This window comes from Hemiscyllium ocellatum, chromosome 22 (genome assembly GCF_020745735.1).
Source record: "Hemiscyllium ocellatum isolate sHemOce1 chromosome 22, sHemOce1.pat.X.cur, whole genome shotgun sequence".
Classification (NCBI taxonomy): domain Eukaryota; kingdom Metazoa; phylum Chordata; class Chondrichthyes; order Orectolobiformes; family Hemiscylliidae; genus Hemiscyllium; species Hemiscyllium ocellatum.
Genome location: NC_083422.1, coordinates 40973001 through 41000544, shown reverse-complemented (window position 1 = coordinate 41000544; position 27544 = coordinate 40973001). Strand labels below are relative to the sequence as shown.

At 41.1% G+C, this 27544-nt stretch overlaps 1 protein-coding gene across 1 annotated transcript in view; it reads right to left on the bottom strand.

Moving 5' to 3' along the window:
- The window catches only part of atrnl1b (attractin-like 1b), a 904204-nt gene that overhangs the window by 794787 nt on the left and 81873 nt on the right, over positions 1 to 27544 (bottom strand). Inside the window, exon 7 of the mRNA XM_060841800.1 lies at positions 10014 to 10107. Coding sequence (XP_060697783.1) covers positions 10014 to 10107 — 94 coding nt within the window. The remainder of the gene's footprint in view (positions 1 to 10013; positions 10108 to 27544) is intronic.

Here is a 27544-nt window from a genome sequence, read left to right as displayed (position 1 = left end):
AAGTTCACCTGTACCTCCACACACATCATCTATTGCATCCGCTGCACCCGATGTGGCCTCCTCTATATTGGTGAGACAGGCCGCTTACTTGCGGAACGCTTCAGAGAACACCTCTGGGCCGCCCGAACCAACCAACCCAATCACCCCGTGGCTCAACATTTAACTCCCCCTCCCACTCCACCGAGGACATGCAGGTCCTTGGACTCCTCCACCGGCAGAACACAACTACACGACGGCTGGAGGAGGAGCGCCTCATCTTCCGCCTGGGAACCCTCCAACCACAAGGTATGAATTCAGATTTCTCCAGCTTCCTCATTTCCCCTCCCCCCACCTTGTCTCAGTCGGTTCCCTCAACTCAGCACCGCCCTCCTAACCTGCAATCCTCTTCCTGACCTCTCCGCCCCCACCCCACTCCGGCCTATCACCCTCACCTTGACCTCCTTCCACCTATCCCACCTCCATCACCCCTCCCCCTAGTCCCTCCTCCCTACCTTTTATCTCAGCCTGCTTGGCTCTCTCTCTCTTATTCCTGATGAAGGGCTTATGCTCGAAACGTCGAATTCTCTATTCCTGAGATGCTGCCTAACCTGCTGTGCTTTGACCAGCAACACATTTGCAGCAAAGAAGGAAAGGCCTACTGGGAAAGAAGAACTGAAGGCAATTATTATTAGCCAAAAACAAAAGTACCAGAAAAGAGTCTGAAATCTGAGAAATCCCCAGAGGCAGATTATCTAGATCCAAGGGCACCAATGAAGGTGATATTGGACGATTTAGTTGTCATCTTCCAAAATTCTGTAGACTCTGAAATAGTCAAGGAAGATTGGAGGATGACAAATGTAACCTTACTATTTAAAATAAGAGGGAGGGAGAAAACAGGAACTTATAGCCTGGTTGGCCTAACATCAGTAGTAGGTAAAATGCTAGAGTCTATCATAAAGTATGTGATAATGGGACACAAAGAAAATACCATCTCCAATGGAATTACACAAATTCAACGTGAATTTATGAAATGAAAATGGTGCTTAAAAACCTAATGGAGCTTTTTTAAGAATGTAACGAGTTGCATTGACAAGTGAAAACCAGTGGTCGTGGTGCATTTGGATTTTCATAAAGGTTTTAATAAAAGCCCCACAGAAGAGGTTACTCTGCAAAAACAAAGCTCACAAACTGGTTGTAATAGACAGGCATAAATTGAGCATTGGTTAGCAGACAGGAAAAAAGAAAAGAAGAATAATTTGGTCTTTATCAGAGTTGAAGGCAGTGACAAGTAGAGTAACTCAAGAATCAGCGCTTAGTCACTTACTAATACAATATATTATTTGAACGAGGGAATTAAATGTAATGTTCCAGGTTTGCAGAAGACAAAACCAAGGGGGATTGAGTGGCATGGGGACCATGAAATGAGGTTTCTGAGTGATTTAGACATCATCATTTTATTGATAGGAGGTATTGATAAGATAACGATGCCACAAAAGCTCATCACGGAAGGAAAAAAAATCAAATTCAAGAGCAATCAGTTTGCTTTTGATGGGGAAATAGTTAACTTTTAGGTCTAATGAGGATTTTTTGGAATACTTGCAAACTCTAAATATAATTGTGAGGATGTCTCTAACTTTTTTCCCGTGTGACTTTCATATCAGCTTCTTGGTGTTTTTCTCTTTTCTTTTTCACTGTTTACCAGACAACATCTATTCCATTTCCATTCATTTGTCTCTGATCCACAAAGGTTCAGCAAAATTGGAACAAGATTCTTCCTCAAGGAAAACGGCCCAGTTGTTGACCTGCAACAGTAGCTGTAATGCATGCAGTAAACAAGATCCAGTATGCTCTGTGATATGGCGCTCATTTGTTCAATTTGTGTTTCATTGTAATGGATCTGATCTTTGGACAACTTTTGATAACTTTTAATCACATATTAGTTTAGCTGTAATAGAATCTTAACTGTATTAATTTCTCAACCTTTAATTTACTGGACATACTTTTACCACATATCTCTTTCAAAATATTCAACCTGCAAATTCTGCACTGCAATTTTTTTTTCATTTCATGATCTGCAGACAAGTGTCTCTGACAGTTCTGTAGACTTTATTCAATCTTAAGAGCAGACACAAAAAGGCTATCAAAATAACTTCCTTCCTTGAAATGTACAGCATAAAGACAAAGTAACAGATGATACAAACAATAGCATTTTAAGTCTTAGCAGTAGTGCCATCCAGTTTTCCTTTTAAACCTTTGCCTACAATGGCAATTCCATGTAATTCCCATTAGGGTGGCTGATATGTTAAACCAACAGATTGGGGTGGAGTCTCTGGGAGAACATCATGTGTGAAATAAAAGTTACAAACACTGGTAAACAATTGGAAAGCAACAACACCCAAGTGAATTCACATTCTAAGATTGTTGGGCTGGCGTCTTGCCTCTAGTGCTCTTAAATTTGCGAGGTAGAAAATAGATATATTTCCTTGGTTTACTTGCATCCCATATCAAAACTTGAAGGATAGTTCCTCATTTTTGTAGCAACTTCAATCAGTATGAATAGAGAAACTTAAGCGACTAGAGGGTAATGTTGCCACGTGTCTCAAAAACAAGATGAAAAGGAAATTTCAGTAACAATGATGATGAGGGTTAACAGTTGCTTGGCACATTGATTGGAAGTAAACAATTTTAATATGATCTTCCACTGATAATCAAGGGCAGACTGGAGATAAGTCAATGTGGTAGTATATTCAGAAAAAACAAGTCGTATGCAGATAATAACAGATCCATTATTCAAACAGTTTTTGGGAATAAATAACACAAGTATTGCTGAAAAATTGCAGAGGCCAATTTCTGTCACCATGTCACTCTTTATTTACTTGTGTACAATACATTGGCTGTGGCCAGCCAGTTCAGAGTCAGTCTCCTGAATGGAGGAGATTCTAAATCCGCTGCTTTCTTGGTCGATCAGGGCTTCCTGATGGGCTCAGATTAACAACCTTAATCAAGGGCCTCAAAGTTAACAAGGTCCACCGGGTTTTAATCACTACGTCCGTCCTCTCAACTCCAGGGACGTAGGCCTGGCCTTTCTCTTGTAGCTGTTCCTGAGACATTTTCACCCCAGGTTCGGCACCTCTGATTTGGACTCCACATGGGCGGCATGTACTGGACCATACATAGTCTCATGCGTCCAGAGCATCTTAGGAAGAAATCCTCTTCTTCGGCAGGAATGGTACCAAAGCTTCATCATAGATGGAGGGCAGAACCTACAGTTTCTGAAAGACCTTTTGGCTGTTCTGAGGGACCAGGTATGTTGTGCTCCTGCCCTATATGCAAGGTAATAGGTGGTCCACACATTTGTTCAGGATCACCTCACCTCTCCAAACTTTGCAAGTCATAGGACCCAACTTCACGTCTACCCTCACCTCATACCCATACAGGGCCATTCCTGTGGTTCTGGCACCAAACTTCACCCCCTGAATTAAAATCTCTCTCTCTCACTCTTAAAGGAGGTGTGTGGCTGACACTAGCATTCCTGCCAATTCACCCTCCTCCCCAGGTCTGGGAATATCAGGTTTAACCTGGCATGCAGTCTTCTCCCCATCAGCAACTCTGCTGGAACTAGTCCTGTTGTTGAGTGAGGGATGGTCCTATAATCAAACAGGAACCTGGACAATTTGATATCGAGTGGCGCTGTAGGCTTGTCGTTCAAGCCTGTCTTAAATATTTGGACTGCTGTTTCCACCAGACCATTGGACAGTGGATGGTATGGGACTGTCTTCATGTGCCAAATGTCATTCGATTTCAGAAAATACTCCAATTCCCTGCTGGTAAATGACATCCCACCATCTGTGACCAACACTTCCAGAATTACAAATGATGTTCGCAGATTCTCAATTGTCATCCCCGAATTTGTCGAACAGACTTTATGCACGTCCAACCACTTTGAATTGGCATCTACAATGACCAGGAACATTGAGTCCATGAAAGGACCAGCACAGTTGACATGAAACTGAGTCCAGGGTTTACCCAGCCATTCTCATGAACGAGAGGTACTGAGAACAAGGGCCCACCGTTGAATTCTACCAGAAGTTATGGGTAGAACCACATTGTCTTCCTATAGTAGCTAGAGCAGGAGTTTGTTTACTATGACAAATTCCCAGTCATAAAAGGTACTGGTGGAACTTCCTCACACCAAACATGACCAATCAAACCTTCTTTACCTATAGGGACATATTTGCCCTCAGCATCAGTCAAAATCCAGGAAGCATAAGCTACTAGGTATTCCTTTCCTTTGGGCCACCAGTGAGCCAACACTAGCCTGATACCACATAGGGAGGCTTCGCATATCAGCACCACTTCTCACATCTTTGGTGACGACACCTGCTTTTTCACATCCCTAAAGCTTAACTCTTGGCCACGTGACCATTTCCAAAGCTGACTCTTTGTCAACAGCCGGTGTAAAGGTGGAGTCCAGATTACATATGAATTCTCTGTAAAAACTTACTAAACCAAGGAAAGACCTAAGCTCCAGTACAGACATGGGAGCTGGGGTCCCTTTGATTACCCTCACTTTATCTTCCAACCGGTATAATCCAGTTTTGTCAACTGCGACTTAAGTAGGTTGCAATTGTAGGTAGGCAGGCTCATATCCAGCTTCATGAAGGACAGCACCAGGCAGGCCTTGCAAAATTGCAGAATTGCTTCCTGGTCGCTTTGACAGTCCAAGCCCTTCCTGAGAAGCTCCTGGGTATTTCACTAGGACTTCGCAGAAGCAGCCATTTTCTAATCAAGGGATCCGGGTTCAATTCCTGCCTCAGGCGACTGTCTGTGTGGAATTTGCACATTCTCAGTGTGTCTGTGTGGGTTTCCTCCCACAATCCAAAGATGCGTCTGTTAGGTGAATTGGCCATACTAACTTGCCCATAGTGTAGGTGCATTAGTCAGGGGTAGATGTAGGGGCATCTGTCTGGATTGGTACTCTTCAGAGGGTCAGTGTAGACTTGTAGGGAATCTAATCTAATCTAAGTAATGATCAATGTTGGTAAATCTTTCTCAACTAATTCCACTCCAATAGGCTTGGACCCAAGCCTCTTACTACCATCAGTGATAACTGCACCAACTGCTTCTCATAACACAGCGGAACTGAAATCGTACCCTTAATTTGCGACAGTTCCCAGTGTATGGTCTCAGTCTGGCTAAGGTCTTACGCAAATGTAAGGCTTGGAGACCTCAGCAAGTCTTGTGAAAGATAGATTCTGCAACCACCGATACAATTGCATCAGTATCGACCTCCATGGGAATTGGATGACCATTGAATCAAAGACTAATGCCGATTTGGACGCTGCTAAGCATTTTTGTTGTTCCAACCCGTATGTAGGGGTCTTTCCAGGGTACCGGCCAAAGAGTTTTCTTACTCAGGTCAGGCTTTACTGGGCTCCTTTGTAGTCTCAAGTCCGCATAATGGCAGCGAATACAATGGTTTGCCAGGCCAGATCCTGAAGAACTCTTCAACCATTTGGTCAAGACTCAGTGTTTTTGTGGGGTTCTGCTGTGGGTTATCCTATAGACCCTCTGCTCAGGATATGCCCTATGTGACACTCTGCTTGTGCCAATAGTCAAATGGTGTTCCACAAGCTCAGTTGGGCATGGGAGGGGTTCTATGTCCATTGGGATGCCCCATAGCTTCCAATCTCTACTTGTCACATTTTCTACTGACAGAGCCAGATGCAGTGGTCTATTGGGCTTCAGCTAGTCGGCGCATCTGCATGGTTATGTCATTAATCCTATATATCAAACGGTCTCTCAACATCTCATTCAGAGTTAACCCAAAATCACATGCCTTACCAGTATTCTCAACCTCATCAAAAATCCTGATATGGATTTCTCTGGTTCTCTGACAGCCAAATAAAACCAATAGCATCTCAGGATTAAAGGTGGTTCGAGGTCATAATAGTCCTTAATCAACTTCATCAAATCTTGAAAGGTTTCCATGTCTGGTACCTCTGGGAAAGTTAAGCCCCTTATAATCGAAAAGGCTGCAGGTCCACAAGCAATCAGAAGGATTACTTGTTGTTTTTCATCTGGTCCAATGTCATTAGCCGGGAAAAAATATTGCATTCTTTCCACATACTGGGCCAATTCTTTGACAGCAGGATCAAACAAGCCAACTTTCCCACAAAAATGCATGATACCCGAAATGGTATCCCAATGCAAGATGACTGTTGTGAGCAAACATTCTAACATTCTTCAGGCACATACTGTTTTCTCCTGTCACTACTGAAATAGCAGAGGCCGCTATTCTGTCACCAAGTCACCTTTTATTTATTTGTGCACAATATACTGGCTTTGGCCAGCCAGCTCAGAGTCAGCCCCCTGCACCGAGGAGATTCTAAATCCCGTGCTTTTTTTTTTTTCATTTCCCCCAACACTACCGCCTAACAGTGGAAGTGCTTATTATCACCTGTTCATTTGGTCAGCCAGGACTTCCTGATTGTTTGAGGTTGTTAACCTGTACCAAAAGGACCTCACAGTCAACAAAGTCTACCTCGTTCCCAACCACTATTAAAGTATACATTTTCTTGCACCCTACAAGGTGTTTTGCAAGATACTAAAGTGAAGGAAAAGCAATATTTATATTGTCTGAAAGTGTTGATTGGTTTGCAAGTGGACTCATTGGTAGAGATGTTGTGCCAAATAATTCACAAGTAAATGCTGAAAGACAAGTAACTGCCAAGATTTGTTCAAACTTTAAATCAAAAGGGCTGGGTAGTGACTGATCAAGGCAATGCTCTGAGAAAAGAAACAGCAAATGGCTGTCAGCTAGTTTGCTGAAAGCTGGCAGTGTGCATGTACATTCTCTTTCTGTCTGCACAGAACAAGGCCTGTGTACTAAACATAACAACATGGAAAATTTGGACCTTCAAGCCTGCTCCACCATTCATCACCATCACGGTCGATCATCCACCTCAATAGCTTGTTCCTGTTCACAACACCTTTGCCTCCCCCAACCTCCCCCCCCCACCCCACCCCTCCATCCCCCAACCTCTTTCCTTTAATTATTTTGGCCCCAAAGTCTTATCTGACTCCTTCTTGAAATCATAGAATATTTTGGCTTCAACTGCTTTCTGTAGCTGAAGACATTTCTCCTCATCTCGATCCCAAATGGTGTACACTGTATCCTTAGACTGTGATTCATGGTTCTGGACTCCTCCAGCATCACGAACAACCTTCCTGTATTGACCTTGTCTTGCCCTGTTAGAACTGTTTTAGGTTTCAATGAGATCCCCTCATTCTTCTGAATTCCAATGAATATAAATCAAAGCAATTCATCCCTCCTCATACATCAATCCCAGAAATCAAACTAGTTTACTTTTCCTATGCTCCCTCAACAGCAGGAATTTCCCTCCTCAGAGTAGCATGGTGTCAATGGTAGCGCTGTTGCCTCACAGCTCCAGGGGCCAGGTTCAATATCGAATCAATTGGGTGATTGTGTAAAGTTTGTAAACCCCAGCATTGGACTGGGGGAGGAAACCAGAGCACCCAGTGGAAACCAAAGTTGCCCATGATAAATGCAGGGCTAAAGGGATAGGGTAGTGGGGACAAGTCAGGATGGGATGTTTTTCAGAGGGTCAATGTGGACTTGATGGGCCAAATGGCCTCTCCACATGACAAGCATTCAATGCTTCTATGAGACCAAAACTGTACACTACATTCTAATTGTCATCTCACCATGGCCCTGTGTGATTACGAGACATCCCTGCTCCTGTACTAATGTAGAGAACATCCATTACATACAAATGTATCACACTGCAAACCAAACTAACGATCCTACGCAGTTCTTTGCATACTCAATTATCCACCAAATGTTAGCCAATTACCAGGAAGCAACATTTGGTAGTCAACCAGGCCACGTACTTTACAAGCGCGCACACACACACACACAAAACAAACACACATGGAGTACCAGTCATCAAAATGGATGACAACCATTTGCAGGTTCATTTCTCAAAGCAATATGTTGACAAGAATCTACCTGACTGGTTTAAAACTGAAACAAACCTTGGCAGTTAACCATGAATCAGCTCCAATTGGTACATTCCGCATGAAACAACCTCCACAAAGAATTACACAACACCAAGTTATCAACATCACCTTATCACCTGATGAAGGAGCGTCGCTCCGAAAGCTAGTGTGCTTCCAAATAAACCTGTTGGACTATAACTCGGTGATTTTTAACTTTGTACACCCCAGTCCAACACCGGCATCTCTAAATCATGCCCACAAAGAATCTACTTGTCAACCAATCCACACTCTCTCATACAGTATGTTGGTTTCCACTTACATTATAAATTTTGTACAAGAATACCAAACTTCAAAAAATTCATTACTTACTTCAATTCCACATTTAATAGCTTCACATTTAATTATCAGAAACATGAATGATGTGTCAATTTGGACTCCAGTGAGGACTTCCTGCCTGCTCACCTCATTAACCTCCAAGAAAGTGTCATACCGTGTAGCTACACGGAAGTATTATGGCCAGAACTCCAGAAATAATTTGTCAAAGTTCTAGTTGAAAGCCTATTATGAAAGCTGAAAACTTATACAGATTTAATACAACTCTTGGAGATCAATAAGACATTGGCTGAGGAACATAAATCAACGGTCATTTCAGGATTGGGGGAAAATAACATTATAGTGTTCTGAGGAATTTTATTGAGACAACCATGGTTTCCTGTTTGCATCAAATGAAAAATAAATGCAAGTTTATCAATGTTGCATATTAGATCAATGAGGAAGCAGTGAAACTGCAGACAGCTGTACTAGAGGCAGAAATTACAAGATGGGTAAATTGGTAAATCAATGGCAGATTAGCCTAAATCCGGATACTCAATGTACCACACAAAGTAAAATTTCACCCATCAAAGCAGCTGTGCTCCATAAGCTTGCAAATTCAAATAAACCTGTTGGACTATAACTTGAAGTCATACAACTTCTAACTATGAAAAATGCAGGAAGTGGCAAATAACAACACTGAGAAAGATTTAGAAGTTTAGTAGACCTCAAACATTCAAAAACTCTAACCAACTTAAGCTTAGAAATTGATGAATCCAAAAGAAAATCAAATCTATAGCTGAGACAGAAGAGTACAATTTAAGAAAATCACCAAGAGCCTAATGTTTTGCACAAACCAATATTATTATTTTGTTCACTTCTGGTCATATGACATTAAGTGGACATACAAACCCAGAATGCAATGAAGATGCACAAGTTTAAAAATAAGTGAAGACAGAAGAAAGGTTGAAAAGCTCAAGTTAAAGGAAAAATCTGAGTGATGCCTTTGTAGAAATATATTAACAGTTCAAATAGTAAACATGTTCTGTAATTTAAATTTGTTTGAGAAAACAGAAGTACAGCTTGAAAAATGGTAAAAAGTAAATTTAGGAATGGGATGAGAAGTTTAACTTCATGCAAGTACAAAAACAGTACACTGAACAACATTCTGGATAATGCACTGTTGCAGGAAATATCTTGTAATCCCAAGAACAAACAGAATGCTGAAACAAAAGAAACTGCAAAGTATTTTTGAACGAATGAACCAAAATTAACCAAATCGCCTTTCTCAGTCATAATTATCTTACCAAGGATTTCTGTAGACTTTGCCATATAAAAACAGCACCAAGGAATCTCAAAAGGCTGCTGACAGAGAAAAGTTAGAGATGTACCACAGGCAGCTTGGGTAACATTACAATGATAATGTTCTCATTAAAAGCATCTCAAGGCTTCGATATTACAGAATTTTCTTTCCAGTCAATCAAGCCCCTATCTAGTAATTAATGGAGGATACTAGGAAGAAGAAAGCTGCATATCGCATTTCATAGTCTAACATTTGGCAAGCTGTGCAAGGACTTGGAAAAAAAACAGACACAATACCCAAAATTAATGCTTGGAATTCTGGAGCACCCAAGAGTTATTACGAAGCTCAATTAGAAATGAATTTAAAAAACAGAAGTTAAAATCAGTTTAAAGCGTACCTGATATAATGTTAAGGAATGTCCATATCTTGAAGATGGTCTTGCAACACTTACTATGGGTACACCTGCCCACCCATTGCTCTCCAAATCATACCTGAAATTAAATTAAGGAGGTCAGTGCTACTGGAGACAGTTTCATTTTATGCATATCAAGATACAAAATTGTCAAGTCCTTGTTGTACAAATTAATTTAACATTCATTCAACAATTTTGTGACATCAGGCCCCTAAGTGTAGACTTAGTCACTGTGTGTCACATAAATTGATAAATGACTGGACATAAAACTAAAAAATATTCTGACTTATGGGAATTTACGCCCCAAATATATATTCTAACCAAAATTCTCCTGTCCAGAATTCAGAATTAAAATGTGGCCAAACAGCTTACTTAGAGGGATTGCTCTTTAGCAACACAATCTAACAAACGCACCTTCAGCAATTATATTTGCTTGTGTAAAGATACATATGCCTTGGGTTTTTGTAGCTCAACTCAACCAAGTTGACAATAAGCAAAAATTAATTGTCCCATTCCTCACCACTAATTGCATTTGCTTTTATGTAGTGCTATTATACTGTATGAGGTATTAATCCCACATCATTTTTTTCATCTTTCTTTAATCAATCCCAGAACTTACTGTAATGATAATTTGGCTTTAAGAAGTGCATTCTGTCATTTTCTTTTTGAGGAGAGGTTTCAAGGCAGATGTGTCAATCTATCTATTGAGAACTCGTGAACAGCTTGTGGTGCCTGGGGATTTTTTTCAATACAAAATTGGAACAATAGAAGCAGCCTAAATAGGTGTGGTCAAGATTCCACAGAACCAGAATTTTTAGTTTCAGCTTTCAACAGTTGTTGCTGGAGTCTCAGCAGGGTTTGGAACCTGCAGTCCATCCCTCGCTGTTACATTCTCTCAGTTTTCTTGATGCTTTTCCTCCTGGGTTGTTAGAATTGCAAGAGAGACAATCTTATTGTCTTCAGCTTTGCCAAGGGTGCGTTTGTAGATGTTACTATATTGGAACAGCTTATTATTGGTGGTTATTGTCTGCGCCGTGACTACCACAAGCATTAGATTGGATAGACTGGAAGGAAACTAGATACCAGAATACACAAACACCAATGGCAGTAAAATGACACTACTAATTCTCACTCATCTCCGTACACTTAGATAAGGAGGACCATCAATTTGGCTCGGACAACGTAACCATCTTGAGACAAGCTAATCAAAGACACGCATGGGAATTTCCTGGTTCTTAAACATGAACACTATTAACAGGCCTGCAGAAATGGATTCCATATACAAGCTACTGCAGAGCAGGAGAGGATATGATATCTCACCATAACAGAACAGGTCACATAAATAATGAGCAGAGTAGATCAATAACGCTTCATCAGAAGGTGCACTGGGGATGTTACCTAGCAGAGTGACAAAATGTCTGCATACAAACCTACCAGTTCTCTGGGCAAAGGACAATCGTATCCACAACCCAAGCTGCAAACTTTTTCAAAAATCTTAGTGGTTACTATCCATCTTTTCGTTAACATTTCAATAGAGAGTTATAGCCAAGCCAATTCTTTTATTTTATTCTTTGATTGCATTTTAACTAACACATAGGCATAAATTGAGTTTTGCTTAACATTGAGTAGTTTGACCAATCACATTACATCGCCTTACCTTTGAAATAAGAAAGTTGGGTCTAGGCTACCTCCTTAATACATTTTGAATGGTTTCAGTCTAGACCATAACAAACTGGCGGCTCATCTGGGATCAAAATCTCTAATTCAAGGTTGGGTTTAGGATAATTGGACTTAAGGCAGTGAATACTAAGTGTTAGCGTCTTTTATTTCAGGTATTGAATTCTGTTGCTTTAAAGGTGCACCTTGTCTAGTAATGGCTCTTGCAGTCACTAGGAATTTTCTAGGAGTGGAAGAAAGTGAGCAAGACAAGGCTTTCAGAATTGGGAAACAAGCTAGAGTTGGGTTTGCCTGTGTCTGCAAGGAAAGGGGAGATAACTGTAGGAATCACGCACAGTTTACATTTGCTCGAATACCATTGGAACTTTTGGTAATGGTTAAAATTCAATTGCAAATGAAGCAGCTTGAATTAGACACAAAAGAAAGAGAGAAACAGAGCTTTTGAACTTCAGAAGTTAGAACTGAAAACTCAAAGCTGACTAAAAATGGCAGAGGTAGACTCGAAAATTAGTGGTAATAAGGACAGTGATGGATAGCAATCCCATCATAGCCAAAGGTCTGGTAAGGATCTGTTTAAATAATGTCCAAATGTTGCCTAAATTCAACGAAAAGGATGTAGAAGCCTTTTTCATTTATGTGGCTAAACAATTGAAATGATCGGTGACTGTGTGAGTATTATTGATCCAAACAAAGTTCGTAGGTAGAGCTAATAAGGTATTTGCATCACTATCAGAGCAAAAATCATACACAAGTAGTATTTATGGTGTATAATGAAGTGAAAAATGGCATCTTAAGTGTATATGAGCTGGTACCAGAAGCCGACAGACAGTATTTTAAGAATCCATAGAAGGAATTTGATCAAAAATACATTGTGTTTGAAAGGATCAAACAAACTAATTTTGATAGGTGGATAATGACATTGAAGATAGATCATATCATAAACATATGATATTAGAAAGATGATCATTTTAGAGAAGTTCGAAAATTCACTTTCTGAAGTAGTGACAACTCAGATGGAGCAGACATTTAAGACTACAAGATTAGCTGAAATGGCAAATGGTTATGAGTTGGTTCATAAAGCATAATTTAGCTGTGAGGGAAAGAAATTGGGAAAATAAATCACCAGGTGTTATGGGAAAAGGAGACCTCATTGAAGATGGTAAGGATAGTTTACCACAGGGTGAAAAGGAAACCCATGAGGGGAAAAAAAAGCTAAAAACGCCCAGGTGCTTTCAATGTAATGTAGCGGGCCACGTGAAGTCAGTGTTGGTGATTTAGAAAAAGTACTGGGAAGATGGATGTGGGAAAACAGGACAAGCCAGTCAGTTTTGTTGAAGTGCTGAAGGAAAGCCCAGTGGAAGCTTCGAAGCTGCAAATGAATGTACAACCTGACCAGGAGCTGGTTGAGAAGACCGTGCCAGATCCCTTTAAAGAATTTACTTGCAAGGGTAAGATTTACTCATTTTTGCTAGGAGGAGGTGAAGAAATTAAAATTTTGAGACAAAGAAGAAAGCGCACCTTTGATGTGAAAAGATGATAAGATATGTATTTCAGAGGGAGCATTGCCAGAAAAGTGAGAAGAGTGTTGTTCCATTATATAAATGGAGATTAAAGAGTCTGATGATAATGTCGTGGTATAAGTAAAGAAATTCTTGGTTCCAATTTATCCTTGGTAATGATAAGCTGGACTAGTGGGAGTGATGCCAACTGTGGTTGAAAAGCCAATGGAAAATTATGCAACTGAGGTGTTATAGGAAGTATATCCTGGGATTTTTCCTGACTATGTGGGAACGAGGTCACAAAGTTACAAGTGGAATTAGAAGGAGAAATCAAATAATAAAGAAAACTAAAGTTCAATTATTAGAGACTCTGCTTGAACAAAATGTTAAGAAAAAACAAGAACAGGTAGAGGACAAAGTAACTGAATTCCAACAGAAAGATAAAACAGTTGTAGCAAAAATCATACACAAGAAGAATCTGAGTGCATCTACAATGCTACTATCTTAAACATGGTATTCTAATAAGGAAATGGAGACTATCACACATTTATGCAGATGAGAAATAGGCAGAAGTTCATCAAGTTGTATTACCGGTGGGTTATAGACAGAATGTGTTGCATATGAATTACCAGGTGGTAGTCATTTGGGAGTAAGGAAAACCCAAGCGAAAATCAAAAACATTTTTATTGGACCGGACTGCATAACGATATGGTAGAATTTTGTCAGGCATATCATATGCGTCAGGTAATTAGAAAACCTCAGGCAGGGATAAAATCAGCACCCTTAATACTCATTCCCGCATTTGAGGAACCTTTTATAAGGGTCTCAATTAATTGCATAGGACCCCTACCTAAAACAAAAAGTAGCAATCAATATTTGCTGACCATAATGGATGTGTCCACTAGATTTCTGGAGGCTATTCCATTAGGCAATATCAAAACTAAAAGGATTGGAGAAGAGTTACTTTTTTTTTCCCATTAGATAACCGATGATTCACAGAGATGCAATTGCATTAAGGGTCAAATTTTACAGCAAAGCTATTAAGGAAGTTAAGGACAGCTTAGGAATAGAACAATTTAAATTCACTGCATACCATCCAGAATCACAGACAGCATTAGAATATGGCATCAAACTTTAAAGACCATGTTGAGGGCTTATATTCAAAACTATTCAATCAGACGTTTGGGATAAAGGAATTCCATTTGTACTTTTTGCAATTTGGGATGCATCAAATTAATCTCCCTGTCCATTTAAATTAGTTTGTGGGCATGAGGTGAGAGGAACGCAAATTAATTAAGGAGAAATTGGTGAGTATCAGAGTTCAGAAACCAGACATTTGGACTATTTATCAAAGTTTAGGGAAAAATTAAATAGAGTTGGCTAGACAACAGTTAAAAGTAGCAAAGGATGAAATGAAACAAAAGGAAGACACAATATCAAAGAAATTTCCAATTTTACTTTTGTGGATGGGAAGTATTAGCATTGCTTCCAGTGGTAAAGGCTAGATTTAGTGGGCCTTATCAAATCGAAATGAAATTGAGTGAGGTAAATTATTTCATAAGAAAGTCAGATAGAAAGAAATCTCAGAGTGTGTGATGTGAATATGCTCAAAATATATTTTGATGGAGAAGGAAAACAAATGGGATGGGTTACAGGTTACAACACAGAATGAAGAATCAAGTCCCAATGATTCTTAATTGGATACGCCTCAAATTAAATTGGACAATGAGGAAGTTCTCAAAAATTATGACCTGAATGAGTTATTCACATCAAATGGGGAGATATGTGAGAAAACACTGGGAAGCACTAGTCTAATTATGCATGAAATAGATGTCTGACATGCTGATGCAATTAAACAACAGGCTTGTAGACATAACCCTCCAAAGTTGGCACAGGTTATAAAAAAACATTGAACACAAGAGCAAAGGCACTATAATCAATCGTTGTGGTTCTGTTCGCCGAGCTGGAAGTTTTTGCTGCAAACGTTTCGTTCCCTGGCTAGGGAACATCATCAGTGCTATTGGAGCCTCCTGTGAAGCGCTGCTTTGATGTTTCTTCCGGTATTTATAGTGGTTTGTTCTTGCCGCTTCCGGGTGTCAGTTTCAGCTGTAGTAGTTTGTATGTGGGGTCCAGGTCGATGTGTCTGTTGATGGATGTTCTTGCCGCTTCCGGGTGTCAGTTTCAGCTGTAGTGGTTTGTATATGGGGTCCAGGTCCATGTGTCTGTTAATGGAGTTTGTGGATGAGTGCCATGCCTCTAGGAATTCCCTGGCTGTTCTCTGTCTGGCTTGTCCTATGATGGTAGTGTTTTCCCAGTCAAATTCATGTTCCTGGTTGTCTGAGTGTATGGCTACTAGGGATAGCTGGTCGTGTTGTTTTGTGGCTAGCTGATGTTCATGGATGCGGATTGTTAGCTGTCTTCCTGTTTGTCCTATATAGTGTTTTGTGCAGTCCTTGCATGGTATTTTGTAAACTACGTTAGTTTGGCTCGTGCTGGCTATTGGGTCCTTTGTTCTAGTGAGTTGTTGTCCGAGTGTGGAAGTTGGCTTGTGTGCTGTTATGAGTCCTAAGGGTCGCAGTAGTCTGGCTGTCAGTTCTGAGACGCTCCTGACGTATGGTAGTGTGGCTAGTCCTTTTGGTTGTGGCATGTCCTCGTTCCGTGGTCTATCTCTTAGGCATCTGGTGATAAAGTTGCGTGGGTATCCGTTTTTGGCGAATACCTTGTATAGGTGTTCCTCTTCCTCTTTTCGCAGTTCTGGTGTACTGCAGTGTGTTGTGGCTCTTTTGAATAGTGTCCTGATGCAGCTTCGTTTGTGTGTGTTGGGGTGGTTACTTTCATAGTTTAGGACTTGGTCTGTGTGTGTTGGTTTCCTGTGTACCCTTGTGGTGAATTCTCCGTTGGGTGTTCTCTCTACTAACACGTCTAGGAATGGGAGTTGGCTATCCTTTTCCTCTTCTCTCGTGAGCTCACCCATAGTAACTGTTCCAAAACTAGTCAGTACCCAACGATTGCGTATGGAATATCACAAAGAATGTGTGGACTATCACAAAGTTACAAAATCTGATTCATACCCTATTCCACATTTGGAAGGCTGTATTGAGAAGGTAAGATAAACAACTTATAAATTGGACTTATTCAGATGATATTGAAAGAAAGAAGGAAATTCCAGCTTTCATGATACCGAATGGACTGTACCAGCTTAAAGTCGTGCCATTTGACATGAAAAATGCATCAGCCACAAAGACTAATCAATAAAGTTATTGCGAGATTACCCAATTCTGTGGTGTACATCGAGGACGTGATCATTTTTAGTCGCACATGGAAAGAATATTTGCAGCATCTATCAGAATTTTTAAATTGGCTTTGGGAAGTGGACTGGATGATAAACCTGGCTAATAGGGAGTTCGCAAAAGCCAAAGTCACATTAACCATGGCCCCATGGGATGTGAAAACTAAGGTTTTTTTGGGAGTTTCCCATACTATCAATGAAGAGGGCAATACTAGGATTCCTGGGATAAAGTTTTTTTAAAATTAGAAGGTTGTATTGAATTTTAGCAGTGTGGTTGTTCCACAGACTGACTTGAAGAGATGCAGAAAATTTCAAATGGACGGAGGACCGTCAGAAAGCATTTGACAGCCTGAAAGCAGTGTTAACTACTGCCAAGCGTTTGCCACACCTAATTCGCAAAGTCTTTCAAGGTGATTATCAATAAGAGTGATGTGGGTGTCAGTGCTGTACTCTTACGAGAATACAAGTGCTAGAAAAATACAAGTGCTAGAAAAACCTGTGTATTTTTCAAGACAATTGAATAATCATCAATATAAATATTCTACACTTGAGAAGGAGACCTTGAGTTTAGTGCTGGTGTCACAACATTTCAACATTTATATTGTCAGCAATGTGTCTTGAGACAATTGTATGTACAGATCATAACTCCTTAAAGCTTTAGGAGAAATTTTAGGACAAAGATTTCATACTGTTTAGACGGAGGTTATTATTGCAGCCATTCAATTTGAAAATTATATACCTAGCAAGTCGAAAGAATGCAATTCACGAGGCGTTGTCACAACTTTGATGAATTTTCTTCTTTCTTTCAATATCATCTGTCCAATTTATAAGTTGCTTATCTCACCTTCTCAATACAGCCTTCCAAATGTGGAATAGGATATGAATCAGATTTTGTGACTTTGGTAGTGGGGGGAAAAAAAAAATGGACTGACATGGACTGTAGTAGCGATTGTTTGCATGCTTAGATTCAATGTAGTATATATGCATTTAGTGTACTAATAGCACAAGACAAAAAACGTTTTTAAAATTGAAACTATCTTTCTAAATTGGGGAATGGGCGACAACACTATGGCTTTTAAAGGTCTATTTTGTCCTTTATTTTTGAAGGGAGGTTTTAAAGCGGACATGGTGAGCTGTCTATTGAAAACTTATAAAGTAAACAGCTTGGCAGGCCTTGGAAATTTTTTTTTGTTAAACGTTGGAAGAATAGAAGCATCTTAAATAGGTGTGGTCAAGCTCCCACAGAGCCAGGACTTTTAGTTTTAACGTTCAGCAGTTATTGCTGGATTCTCAGCAGAGTTTGGAAGCTGCAGTCCACCTCCCCCTGCTACAGAGTTCTCACGTTTTTCCTCCTGGGCTATGAGAATCGCATAAGACACAATATATTTTATTGGCTGCCTTTGTCAAGGGTGTTTATGGGATGTTACTTTTTGGAACAATTAATTAGAAATAGTTACTGTATCTATTACTGTGTTTAGTATTTTCATTGAATTACAATCATGCCAATTCTTTAATATTTCTTTGATTGCATTCTAACAATAGCGTATGAATAAATTGTGTTTTGCTTAGCATCGAGTAGTTCGACCAATCAAACTGCATCTAGAATGCAACATCTTACATTTACTTTTAAAATTTAAGAAAGTTAGTGCCCAGATTACCTTCTTAATATATTTTGAGTGGGTCTGCTCTGGTCCATAACACGACAAATATCGGAATTTTCTCTCTCACCATTACATGAGCATTATTTGGCATATTGAGGGATGCCAATTCTTTCCATTGCTTCTGATGTCAGCTGTCTTGATTCACTAAAACTTTTGCTCAAATCACAAACACAGAATTTACCAATTTTATACTGACATAGACAATGCTGCATCTGCTGCAAACTGGACAGTTCAAAGGCAATAATTCCCTCTAGCAACAGACGATTGTTCTTGTTTTTCAAGACAAACCATAACACATTAATATTTAATCTTACGTGCAGACAAGGGACGGATGACCCTTATTTTTAAAAATTCAACTATCTTGAAAAGGCAAATGCTTTTTGGACACTTACCAGCAGGTGGTGATAGACCCAACCCCACAAATGCTAAACAGAATCTCATTCTTTCTTACATAACGTTAAAAAAGAGTTAGGAAAATTGAATAGGATAGACTTCCAAAACATGAAACCAGATGGATCCAAAAAGTATACAGCTTACCAAAAATATACAAACCTGTTGACTGCCCCCCCGCTCCCCCCCTCCCCCCCCCCCCCCCCCCCCCCCCCCCGCCCCTCAGAACCATAACCTCCCTACCTGGAACGCCAACATACAGACTAGCCAAAAGAACTCCACCAAAAACTAAAGCACCTACTTGAAGATTCACACTACTCCATTCACTCTCCAAGAATTCCTGAACACCAAAGGCACCAAAATAGAAGAGGACGAAATAATGGTCTCCTTTGACATTAAAACCCTTTTCACGTCAATTAACATCGACCTGGCCAAAGAAACACTGGCATCACTACTAGGAAAACCAGGACCACAAACACCAGCTTCATCAGCAAAAGCAACATCGTCAAACGAGTAGACCTGTGCCTCACCACCCACTTCACATTCAATAACAAAACCAAACAGGTCAATGTAACACCTATGGGATCACCAATATCAGGGCTCATAGCAGAAGCAGTAATGCAGAGACATGAACAAGCTGCCCTCCCATCTGGATCATCTCTGATACCTCCCTCCCCTTCCTAGACCTCTCCATCTCCATCCACGAAGACCAATTCAACACTGACTTTTTTTTGTTTACAAACCCACTGACTTACACAGCTACCTGGATTACACCTCTTCCCACCCTACCTCCTACAAAAATGCTATCTTGTATTCCCAATTCCTCTGCCACATCTACTCCCAGGAGGACCAGTTCCACCACAGAACACACCAGATGGTCTCCTTTTTTAAAGACCGAAATTTCCCCTCCCACATGGTTGAAGATGCTCTCCAACCCATCTCATCCACATCCTGCACCTCTGCCCTCGAACACCACCCCTCCAACTGCAACAAGGACAGAATCCCATGGTCCTCGCCTTCCACCCCAGCAACCTCCTCATAAATCCCATCAGCCAACATTTCCACCACCTACAAATGGACCCCACCACCAGAGATATATTTCCCTCCTCACCCCTATCCGCTTTCTGCAAAGACCGTTCCCTCTGTGACTACCTGATCAAGTCAACACACCTACCAAGCCACCCTCCCCTCTTGGCACCTTCCCCTGCCACCACAGGAATTACATAACCTGCGCTCACACCTCCCCCCTACCCAACCAACCCTCACCTCCATTCAAAGCCACAAAGGAGTCTTCCACATCCAACAAAATTTCACCTGCACTTCCATACATCAGTTATTGTATCCGTTGCTCCCAATGCAGTCTCCTCTACTTTGGGGAGATTGGACGCCTACTCGCAGAGTGCTTTAGAGAACATCTCTGGGACACCCGCACCAATCAATCCTACTGCCCCATGGCCAAACAATTCAACTCCCCCTCCCACTCCGCCAAGGACATGCAGGTCCTGGGCCTCCTCCACCACCACTCCCTCACCATCTGACACCTGGAGGAAGAACGCCTTATCTTTCGCCTTGGGACCCGTCAACCCCAGGGTATTAATGTGGACTTCACCAGTTTCCACATTTCTCCTACCCCCACCTTACCCCAGTTCCACCTTCCAGCTCAGCACCACCCTCATGACCTGTCCCACCTGTCTCTCTTCCTTCTCACCTATCCGTTCTACCTTCCTCTCCGACCTATCACCTTTACCCCCATCTCCATCCATCTATTGCACTCTTAGCTACCTTCTCCCCAACCCCACCCCCTCCCATTTCTCTCTCCACCCCCGAGGCTCCCACTCATTCTTGAAGGGGGGGAGGGGGTCTGGCCCAAAACGTTGATTCTCCTGCTCCTCGGATGCTGCCGGACCTGCTGTGCTATTCCAGCAACACACTCTTGACTCTGATCTCCAGCATCTGCAGACCTCACTTTCTCCCTGTCCTCCCATCTATCCAACCTAAACTCCGGGTCCACTACCTAGATTACACCTTTGTCATCACAAAATGGAACAAATTAGAGGAAACATATGACACGGTGAACAATATCCTGACAGGCATAAAATTCACAAAAAAAGAGGAAGAGAACGACAACAGACTCCCATTCCTACATGGGACAGTTGAATGTACAGTTAATGGAGAGCTTCAAACCTGCATCTACACAAAAACAACAAACACTGACCAAAAACTTAACTTCAGAGGCAATCATCCCAACACCCACAAACGGAGCTACATCAAGACATTTCAACAAGCTACATCAACTGCAGCTCCCAAAAACTACAAAAAGCAGAAAAGTGTCTATATAATGCTTTCAAGAAAAACAGGTACCAAATAAACACAATCCACTGATTCCTCAGATACAAACCCAAACAAGCAGACACAACGCAACCAAAAATTACGTTACATCAAAGACATATCAGAAGTGACCTCCAGACTACTTAGACCCCTTGGCATCATGGTAGTCCACAAACCTACCAACACACTTAAACAGCAACTAATAAACCTAGAGAATCCATTAGTTACTCCCAACAAAAATAACGCCATTTACAAGATACCATGCAAGAACTATATAAAAACACATCTGTCAAAGGAGCAGGAGACTTGCCACCAGGATTCATGAACACCAACTGGCCACCAATAGACATGACCCATTATTGCTAGTTTCTTTATATACAGACAAAGAAGGATACCACTTTGACTGGGCCAACATACAAATCATCAGACAGGCAAAACAAAGACATGTTTAAGAATTCTGAGAGGCAGGCATTCTAACCAGAACTCCATCAATAAAACACGTTGATTTAGCTCCTATCTACCTCCCCTTGAAATAAAGAACCGGAAATTGCATCACCCACCTTAAGTAACCGAGACCTATAAACAGAGACGGGACATACCATCAGCGCTTCACTGGAGACTCTCACTGATGATGTTACCACGTATGGTGACGAAACATTTGAAAACAAATCTTCAAGCTCAGTGAGCTAACTTACATACTTACTATCAACCTGAGCTACAAATCTTCTCAAAAATTGCTAACAATAGACAGTATTATGGAGCAGGTCAGACCTCTCAAAACACTTCAAGAAGATAGCCCAGACCCTAACTTTGCTAGCTGCTTTAAGCAGGTGTAAAGTCGATATTCCAGCAGAGAATCAGCTGGTTAAACCATTTAGCTTTTTTTTGTAGATATTTTTATTGAAATTTAACATTTTTGCAAATTTACAAAAATAAACAAAACTCTCAAATACAAACATTGATGTACAATTAAATCATATATACAATAGTCATAATTTAACAAAGAAAAGAGAAAGAAAGAAAACAAAAAGAGAAAAAAAAAGAAACGGAAAAAGAAAAAAAAACTCAACTTTCTACTAATCTAACCTATAACTAACCAGAGTGTATACCTAAGTCTCTTACATGCTTGGAATGTATAAACATCAAATATAATTAAACCCGTATTCGCACAGGATTCCTCTCCCAAGGGGCCCCGGAGCAGCTCGGTCTGAAATCTTCACTAAATAAAAGCCCTTGTTAGGATAGCCGAAATATCTGCATTTATATAATTCAAAAAGGGCTGCCATATTTTATAAAATAATTCAGTCTTTCGGTGCCCCATATTTGTGAGGAAGTCAAGGGGGATATATTCCATAATCTGTGCCAATTTGAAAGTCCAGGGGGGCCCTCAGCCACCCAATTCACCAAAATATTTTTCCTTGCACAGAAAGAGAGAATAGAAAATAATCTCTTCCCATGCATATCCAGAGATGAGAGGTTCAAAAAGCCCAAAAGGAGAGATACAGGGTCCACCCTAATTTCCGTTCCTAAAATTTCTGTCAGGGTATTTGCCACTTTAGTCCAGTATCTGCGGATTTTCTGACAAGTCCACAGACAATGTGCAAGAGTACCCACCTCTATTTTGCATTTGGGACACATTGGAGATGCTCCTGCCTTAAATTTTGCCAGTCGAGCCGGAGCTATATGGGCCCTATGAAGTATCTTTAGTTGGATAGCCTGAGTTCTGTTACAGATAGCAATTCTTCTAGCGTTTTCCCAAATGTCATTCCACATATCCTCAGAGATTTCTAGCCCCAAGTCCTGCTCCCATGTTTTAAGCAGGTCATCCATGTCTCCTGAGACTCCATCGTGTAGCAAATGGTATATAGTACTAACGGAGGATGCCCCCACTGGTCGTAAGACATTACGTTCTCTGTCTGATTTATAAAGACTATCTATTAATGTAGTCTTCCTCTGTATATAATCTCGAACTTGGAAGTATCGAAAGAGATCCCCATTAGGTATTCCGAATTTCAGACGCAGCTGCTCAAAGGACATCAGGATCCCATCTTTAAATAGGTCCCCTAAGCATGAGATGCCCCTGGATCTCCAGAGTTTAAAGGTGGCATCTGTAATCCCCGGTTGGAATCCCCATGCGCCTACTATTGGTGCATGGGGGGATGTTTTATGTGAGTTACCCTCATTTTGCCGCATTATATTCCAGGCCTTAATTGTGTTTAATATTATGGGATTTTTACAGTGGTCTGTAATGATTTTCCTCTTATCTGAAAATAAAAGGTTAATAAGTGGGTATTTTACTTGGGAGGCTTCGATATCCAGCCAAATTGATTGTGGATCAGATGAAACCCAATCAGCTATGTAACTTAGTAGGGAGCTTAACTGATATTTCCTAAAGTCTCGGAAGTCCAGTCCTCCCCTTGCCTGTGGAAGCTGTAGCTTCTTCAGCTTAATAAGGGGCCGTCTATGGTTCCAAATAAAGGAGCCCAACCAGCCATATAATTTACGTAGGGCTAGCCTTGGCAGCATCAGCGGGAGCATTCTCATAGGATATAAGAGACGGGGCAGAACATTCATTTTAATTAATGCTATTCTCCCTAGCCAGGAAGTCGGAAGGTCTCTCCATCGCTGGAGGTCCTGCCTTATCCTTTCCAGTAATTGTACAAAATTAGCCCTATACAGCTGATCAAATACTGGCGTGATAAAAATACCTAAACATAAGAAGCCCTCCAGGGACCAACGGAAGGGAAAAGGGGATCCGTCCATTAAGTGGGGTATCATAGCCAGACCACCCATTGGCATGGCTTCCGATTTTGAAAAATTAATTTTATAGCCTGAGAATGCACTAAATGTATTAATAACTTGAATTAAACGAGGCACTGACATTAAAGGATTACTGAGGAATAAGAGAACGTCATCTGCATAGAGGGTAATTTTGTGTTTGCCTGTACCAATTCTCGGGGCTGTTATATTAGGATCAGTCCGGATGGCTTCTGCTAATGGTTCGATTATCAGCGTAAACAACAATGGTGAGAGAGGACATCCTTGACGGCAGCCCCTACCCACACTGAAGCCATCCGATCTTAACCCATTAGTAATAACAGCTGCTTTGGGATCACTATACAATGTTGAGACCCATTTGGTAAACACCTGTCCAACGCCAAACCTTTCCAATGTGTAAAATAAATATGACCATTCAACCCTATCAAATGCCTTTTCCGCATCTAATGAAATTACTACTCCTGGTATCTTTCCCTGATGACAGGCTTGGATCATATTCAAGACCCTTCTGATATTATTGGATGATCTGCGGCCCTTAATAAATCCCGTCTGGTCCTCCTTTATAATATATGGCAGTACCCTTTCTAGTCTTAGTGCTAACATTTTTGAGAGAATTTTAAAGTCTACATTTAGTAAGGATATTGGTCTGTAAGATGCACAATCTTCTGGGTCTTTCCCTTTTTTGAGGATAAGAGAAATATTTGCTTCTTTCAGCGTGGGCGGGAGACAGACCTGACTATGCGCAAAATTATACATATCCATAAGTGGGTCAACCAATATTCCTGTAAATTCTTTATAGAATTCAGCTTGAAAACCATCCGGGCCCGGTGCTTTTCCGCTCTGAAGTTGCCTAATTGCCTCAAGTATTTCTTGGACTGTTAAAGGGGTATTTAGGGCCGACACCTGTTCCGGAGTCAGGCCCGGGAAGGTCAAATTTTTAAAAAATGACTGCATCCTCCTAATCCTATCTTCACAATCCTGCGATCTATATAGTTCAGAATAAAATTCTTTAAAGGTCGCATTGATCTTTTTATGATCATGAGTCAGGCTACCTGTACTTTCCTTGATGGTCGGAATAGTTTGAGGGGCTTTCTTTTTCTTTGCAAGAAATGCTAAGTATCTACCCGGTTTGTCGCCATATTCATATAATCTTTGTTTCGCAAATAATATTTCCTTTTTAGCCGTTTGAGTAAGCGCGGTGTTTAAAGCTGTCCTAAGAGCTGTAATCCTCTGCAATTTTGTGATAGAAGGTCTATCAGCGTATGCTGTTTCGGCTGCTTTTAGGCGAGCTTCGAGCAGACACTGTTGCTCTCCCTTCATTTTCCTCTGGGTCGCTGAATAGGAGATGATCAAACCTCGTGCATAAGCTTTGATGGTCTCCCACATCATTGACGGATTGCTAGCCGTACCAGTATTAATTTCTAAAAAAGTTTTAAGTTCTTGGGAGAAGTACTTTAAAAATTTGCTATCTTTTATCAGGAAGGGGTCCATACGCCAATGCTGAGCGGATGTCCCATTGTTCTTTACCTTAGTTTCCATGTATACAGCGGCATGGTCAGAGATTGCTATAGCACCTATTTTACAGGTTGCTATAGAATTTAGAAAAATCGATGGGGCAAAAAACATATCAATTCTTGTGTGACATTTATGTGGATTAGAGTAGAAAGAAAAATCTCTACCCTGTGGATGGAGACATCTCCATACATCTACCAATCCTAATTCTTTATTCAGGTCCGCCAGTTGTCGAGATCTGGGAGATACTCCAGCGGCACTCTTGGGAATCCTGTCTATTTCCGGATCCATAATACAATTAAAGTCTCCCCCTACAATTGGATGACGGGCACCAAAGGCCATCAGTTTTGAAAAAGCTTCCGTTATGAATTTAAAGGGGTGTGCCGGGGGGCAGTACACATTTAAGATCCCATATTCCTCTCCATTTATGAGGGCTTTAATCAAAATATATCGTCCAGATTCGTCTTTTATCTGATTTAGAATTTTCAAAGGGAAGTTCTTCCGGACAAGGATAACGACTCCCCTGCTTTTTGAATTAAAAGAGGAAAAAAAGGCCTGATCAAATCCGCCCTGTCGTAATTTTAAGTGTTCTTTATCCGACAGGTGTGTCTCCTGTAGGAGAGCTATATCAACTCTCTCCTTCTTAAGATTTGATAATATTTTCTTCCTTTTAACTGGCGAATTACTCCCCCTGACATTCCAGGTGCACCACTTAACCGACTGTTCAGCCATAATCATCTGGACAGATCCGAGACCCCTCGGGAGGGGAAACCCTATCTAGAACATCCCGAGCATGGAGCATACAAGATTTACAAAAGTAAAGACTCTCTGATACACTCAAAACAATATAACAAAAAACTCTTTCTAAGTATAAAAAATATAAAACATTCCGAATTGGAGATTTTCTTCCTTGTTCCCAGGGAGCGTCACTTCCTCTCCCACAGTCTATCTTACCCTCTTCCAACCAGTGCCCCACCCTTGACCCAGGTGTTCCTCAATAAAATGAGGAGAATTCAAATATAATATAAAGCTAGAGTTAACAGTGAACACCCCACCCCCACCCACACCCACATCTAAATATATTTGGGAATATTAATACCATATATAACTATAAGATTACAATCTCAACATGTAATACTTAAATATAATACCACAAAATAACAGGGGAAAGAAAAACAACCCCGCTCCTAAAAACAGAAGTAAAATAGAATAAGGTAACCACCTCCCCCCATCAACATTAACCAAACGCCCCAACATATATATATATATATATACATACACACATAGGGGGAAAGATAAGAAAAGATGAAGGGATGTAAACCAAAATAATGGGAAAGGCAGACCAGCGTCCACAATCTCTTACAGTTTATTTAAGAGAGTCCAAGAATTCCTTAGCCTTCTCCAGTGATCCGAAGTTATATATGGATCCTTCGTGGCTAAGGCGTAGCGTCGCTGGATATCGTAAGGAGTACTGAATATTTAAGTCCCTTAAACGCTTCTTCGCCTCATCGAATGCCTTCCTCTTTCGGACCAAAGCTGGGGAGAAGTCCTGGAACAGCATGATCCTGGATCCTTTGTGGGTCATAGCTTGGGGATCTTTTCCCAGATTTCTTGAGGCTTCCAGGAGCATCTGCCTCTCCCTATAGCTCTGCAGCTGGAACAGGACCGGGCGTGGGCGCTGGGTTGAGCCGGGCCCACGTACTGTGACCCGGTAGACCCATTCTACCCTTACCTGACCTGATCCATTATGCAGATTTAAAAGTTGTGGCAGCCAATGCTCTAAGAATGCTGTCAGCTGACCTCCCTCTTCCTGCTCGGGCAGGCCCAACAACCGAATATTTTTTCTACGACATCGATTTTCGAGGTCATCAATGTGGTTTTCTAGGTTCTGGACTTGATTCTCGAGAAAACGGATGTGGTCGGCTGCTGATTTTATCGCAGTCTCTGAGGCTGCGGCCTTCGACTCCACTTCTCTGACTCGGCACCCCAATTCCTGAATGTCTCTGCCCTGCTTCTGCAGCTCGGCTGATTGAGTCTCGGCAGAGCAGAGAAGCACTTCGATAAAAGCATCAATCTTCGCCTCCCACCTGGCAAACATCTCCTCAAAGCTCATCTTCATTGGTAAATCTCCTGAAGTAGCTGAAGACACCTTTGTTGCAGCTGAAGAGGGAGAGGGTGGGGGAGGGGTCCCTGCTTTCTTAGAGCCGCCTGTTCCCTTCCCTTTACTCATTTTCCAGCTAGTATTAGACTATTTAAATGTACTAATAGGTAACTATTTAAGGTTAACAACTATTATAAATGGTTTAGTGAGTGTGGTGGGGGTGGATAGCCTACTTTGCCCAAGTTTTGGGTAGAGCACTGTGGACTCAGTCTTGCTGGGTC